General features: G+C 33.2%; 1 protein-coding gene across 6 annotated transcripts; it reads left to right on the forward strand.

Annotated features, from left to right (window-relative positions):
- The first annotated feature begins 320 nt into the window (after nt 1-320).
- LOC110911907 (rop guanine nucleotide exchange factor 2) lies at nt 321-5,104 on the forward strand. 6 transcript variants are annotated; one of them, XR_002577453.2, is made up of 5 exons: nt 327-629; nt 1,662-1,778; nt 3,155-3,261; nt 4,535-4,689; nt 4,889-5,104. XR_002577453.2 is itself a non-coding variant. In XM_022156560.2 (2 exons), exons 1-2 carry the CDS (start codon nt 590-592, stop codon nt 1,268-1,270), a joined length of 333 nt encoding a protein of 110 aa, XP_022012252.1. In that variant the 5' UTR covers nt 345-589; the 3' UTR covers nt 1,271-1,545. The 6 variants fall into 6 exon arrangements, 1 of the variants encoding a protein (XP_022012252.1); XR_002577454.2 differs by lacking the exon at nt 3,155-3,261 and having other exon boundaries at nt 333-629; XR_004865437.1 differs by lacking the exons at nt 3,155-3,261; nt 4,535-4,689 and having other exon boundaries at nt 321-629.
- The last annotated feature ends 255 nt before the right edge of the window (nt 5,105-5,359 follow it).

Here is a 5,359-nt window from a genome sequence, read left to right on the forward strand (position 1 = left end):
TTGACAACTTTAAAAAAAAGGAATGCCACGTGGCACCTCAACGCCGACCTTGTCACGCCCCTTCCACAACCCACTTTTTTGGTGTGGACTGATGAAGCCCACACCTGTCACATGTTGAGCAATGCCCCCAACCCAAACGCCTCCACACACCATAGTCTAACGAGTAAATTAAGTAAAATATGATAATGGGTAGATTTGACGTTACCTATATGGTTATGAAAATATATCTATTCTAATATAATAAAGTGATTTTAACTTATGTGCCATCTATATATTAACCCACCTTATTATTTTGACAAGTGGCATTCTCCCTAATTATTCTTTTCACCCAATATTGTATTGTTCATCTATTCGTGTGACACGTGTCTTCCACCATAGCTTTTACGCAAATCCCACGTTTACTAAACTTACCCATTTCTTCTCCCTGATTATCTTCAAACCGTAAATACAATTCTTCTATTCGATTCAATCCTATATATCCTAAGTCGGGTTTTGATTCTACGTTCTATAAAACCCTAAAACTGTTCTATGCGATTGAAGATTTGTATTGTTTAATAGCAATTGAAGATGCCAGCAACTTTCATTTTCAATGAGTTTTACAATCTCAAATTGCGACCCATCATTTGAAGGTACGTATTCATTGTTATACCCTAAATCGGCCTTTGATTTTAAGTTATATTAAACCCTAGACTGGACAATGAGTTTTACAATCTCAAATTGCGACCCATCAATTGAAGGTACGCATTCATTGTTATACCCTAAATCGGCCTTTGATTTTAAGTTATATTAAACCCTAGACTGGACAACATTTCTTTTTGTTTTTTTTGCTTTTTTTCTTTAAACTTCAAGTGTTGTTCCCGGTATTTTTGATTCCTTGATTCGGTATAATTATGTGTGTTCATATTATTCTCGTAAAAGTATTGAAAGCTTATAGTGCACACCAAGTGTTTGTATACATGCATGACTGAATTTTGTAGGGAAAAAGAGTGGTGAAAACCGTGAAATGGAGAAATTAAAGGATTTTGAAGAAGGGTTTGAGTCTTCTACAGTTTCTTCATTGGATCAAGGAGCAGTTGATGATAATCATGATCATGAACATGATCAATCACCCACAATAAATTTGACACTCAGTGGTCGTTCGTTTGCGTACTATAGAACTAACTCAGAGACTTCAGCTTTCTCTGAGCAGTTAACGGATGATCTTAACAGCTGTTCGTCGGAGACGCAGTCTCCGGTATGCTGGCCGGCTTCCGGGAGATCTTCTTACTAGCCCGTCCTGTCAAGATTTGGAGTAAAGAAACCGACTCACACGTGTGAAACCGAAGAAGATAAGCTTGAGAGTCATGAACCTATGGATTTGGGGGAATTTGTATTGCATTAGAATAGAATTAGTTTATCTGCAGTTTTTGGTTACAAAATCATTACATAATCATCACAAAATCATGTTAGTTCTGAGTTATGACCCATTAACAGGAAATAAATGCTTTGACTTTTCAGATGATATGAATTTTGCTTGAATTTCAAAATTAGTTTCTTTTCAATTCACTTTGCATTATATGTTGCGAAATTTAATGTAATTATTAGTTTACTTTCTATAGCAACTTGAAATGAGAATAAAATCCATTTTTTAAGGTTTTGTTCTTGATATATTTTTGAAACAGAGCTCAAAATGATGAAAGAAAGATTCGCAAAACTTTTATTGGGAGAAGACATGTTTGGCAGCGGCAAAGGAGTTTCTACCGCGGTTACTGTTTCTAATGCAATCAAAAATCTTTACGGTACACATTTTCTATCTGATGTGTTAATGATTTATACTCTGCGACGCGCTATAACGTATTCATGTGTTTATAAGCTGTTTTGTTTTCGATCTTTGTAGCTTCTATGTTTGGCCAACTCAAAAGTTAATGCTTATGTTTGTTTAAATCTTATGATCCTGTAGATATGATTATGTTTTTTTTTTCTATTTGGAAGCATGTTCTAGAGTAAATTAGGGTTCATAGTTAATATATTATAGTTGGATGCTTTCAGTTTCATATATTTAGCCATACATAAGAGTACATGTCGAGTTGATTGATGGAATTGTTGGCAAACTAATACTTTAGTGATTCAGCATGTGCTTATGCTTATCTGCAGTTCTGGGGGTTTGTAAGATAATAAATAGTGATTTATTTGATACAACTAAGTTGTTTATATGCCTCTGTTTTAATATATTTACAATTGAACCTTTTTCTTAATTTAAAAGATGTTTGTGATCCCTTACGGTTAATTAGTTAATTGTTACTTAATGCTCGTTTGATCTTTATATGTATTGAACACAAGTTGTTTTTAGCATTAGGGTTGTCTTTGGCTATATCTGTGGTTTGATGATAGCAACTTGGTGCAATTCAAAATATAAAACCTTTTCCTTTTTATGACGTTAAGTTTCATTCAGAGTGTTCATTTAAACCTCTAGGGATCAGATATTTACAAAACATTACTTCAAATATCATGATTAGTGTTAGATATACTCGGTTAAACGATTTCCAAGTCGGCTATTCTGTATACATTGCTAAAAGTGTTGTTCAATGATGTTATTGTTATGCACACATTCTTCTTCCATATGTCATCATAAGATATTTTTATTTGGTTTTGTCTCTAAACAAATTAAAGTGCTTCAAACCAATTTGAGAAATGAGATGGAGACTAAATTGTGATCTGGTTCTACTCAATTGACACCTTTGATTAATTTGAGATTGGGTGTTTTAATAAATTCAAAGAAAATATTTTAGTTGAATCAAGGGTAAGATGGTAATTTAATAAATTGGTTTTAGTGAAGTGGGTATATATGATATTATTCCATATACGACTTTGCAACTTTTTTGTGCATTATCACTTGTACTTTGTGCTTAGGGTGTTTTCTAAAAAAATGTTTATTTTTTACTTTTAACCCTAAAGGTTTTACCTTTTATAATTTTAACCCTACATAATTTGTTTTTTTTAACTTTGACCCAAAACTTTTCATTATTTGCAATTTAACTTCACAACTTTTGTCACTTATACTTTTCATCTTTCGCAAATTTTCGTTTTACGTATAGTTCTAAATTTTTCGAGTTAATACGACGCAACGTGCATGTGTGGTTCAACGTTTTTACCTCTATTTTTCCATGTTTGACAGGTTCGTCGCAACACGCATATCCTAGGTCGAGTCAGTGTTGGTGGTCGATGACGGTTGTGTGACATTAGTACTATTTGACACCGTTTTACGCACCGCCGCAACGCGAGGTGTGCTTTGGGGGGTTTTCAAAGAAAAATGGTTATGCATATGGTTGTCGTAACGTTGGCTTTGGGGGTTTTCCAAAAAAATTGATTTTTTTTACTTTTCACCCAAAAGTATTTCATAAATCACTTTTAACTCAGAACTATCTGTTTTTTTTTTAATTTTTAACCCAAAACTTTTTTATCTTTTGCAATCTATCCTCATAACTTTTTTACTTTCAACTTTGGTCCTTTATAGTTTTCATTTTCCGCAAATTTTTCGCTTTATGCTTGGTTCTAAATTTTGTGACTTAACACATCGCAACGTGCGTCTTTGGTTTAACGTTTTTACGTTTCGTTCTATATTTTGCGAGTTAACACGACGCAATGTGCATGTGTGGGTGAACGTTTTTACATCGTCTATTTTTTCCCCATTTGACAGGTTTAACAAAACGTGCGAGTCCTAGATTGACTTAGTTATAACTAAAGAATCCCCGCCGCATTGCGGCGGGTCGCAATCCTAGTTTTAACTATTTTATAAGGTATACATATGATATTTTTAGTTTTACACAGGTATATATGAAATTGCTCCTAAATTTAAAATCTAAGATGTAGATTAGTAACATAAAATAAATAAATTACAAATATAGTTGTTGATATACAATTATTACTTATACTTTGGTAAAGAAGTATGGGGTTGCTGCACCTTGGTGGTTCTGCAATGTAGCTTCTTAAGAAGAATGAGTACGTCATTAATATATTTCTATTATTAAGGTAATCTCAACACATTTACTTATAAATGGGTTGATTTAAGTTATGTTTATCTTTGATGAGTCAAAGTGGTAAAAAGGTAAAACAAAACATTAGTTTAGAAGGAAATGGGTCAAATGAGTAGAAGGAAATGGGTCAAATGAGTGGACCATTTTAAAAGTTGACAGGCTATTTTGATGCATATCACCTCTTAATCATGTTATTAAAACAATTAAATTCTACTAAAGTGATATAGTTTTTTGATATTATACTAGAAACACTTTTTTCTATAAAAAAGAGTCTCAACTAAAAGTATTTCGGGTAGACCCAACCCGACACGTTCCAACCCGGAGAAAGGTATTTATATTATCCCCTTTTGTTCGAGGCTTTGTGATATTCTCTGTTTTCAAGGTCTTTAAGAGAGAAAAACTATTATCTTTATATGTAGGACCCATACGTTCCTACGTACACACTAATTTTTCGCATTGGTTTTATTGGTTTTCTAAGACATACACACTAATTTTTCGCATTGGTTTTATTGGTTTTCTAGGGTATGAAATTAGGGGAAACTCATGACAAAATGATGGCAATGGCTGGGGTTGAAAAGGAGGATTTTGAGTTAACTTAAATGTTTAAGAAGCCAACTTGAAGTATTAAAAGAAGACTCGTGATTATACTAATATTGAAGTAGTAAATGGTCACAATGTAAGTATGAGCCTAAATTATATTTCTTGCCAGATAAAGATTCGTAACATCAAGAAATATAAAAAAACAATTGCCCGATCAACCCCTGTAAAGTAACTACTAGGTTTGGATTTAGAAGATTTGCAACACTTGTGTTGTTTTCTTTGTTTTGTATTATGCTTGGATGAAGCTCACCAAGTATTATTATATTAATTTGTAGGAAGTATACACTATGAGGCTGTGTTGTGGATTAGGCTTGGGGCATGAAAGGAGTGCCACATCAACGACAAGGGGTGGAGGTGGTAGAAGATTTTTTTATTCAAATTATTGAATACCACATTTATATTTTTTGAATTTGCTACATTCAACAATTATAGTTTCAATAATATGTACTACATATTTCTGTCATTAGAAGTATATACAGATTTATGAACTATTTGTTCTTTATTATATAACCCGTGTAACATCAGTGGCGGATCTAGGATTCTGACCAAGCGGGAACGTTTTATAAATAGGCGGTAACGAAATCGAAAAAATGGCAAATTTTTCCAAAATTTACACTAAAAACGTCAAAAATTTTCTGACCAAGCGGTAGCGGAGGCTACCCCTTGGTCCTCTATATGTCCGCCCCTGTGTAACACGGGGGTAACTAACCTAGTTATCTATATATAACAATTCACGTCATTGCTTA

The sequence above is a fragment of the Helianthus annuus genome, chromosome 8 (genome assembly GCF_002127325.2).
Source record: "Helianthus annuus cultivar XRQ/B chromosome 8, HanXRQr2.0-SUNRISE, whole genome shotgun sequence".
Lineage (NCBI taxonomy): Eukaryota > Viridiplantae > Streptophyta > Magnoliopsida > Asterales > Asteraceae > Helianthus > Helianthus annuus.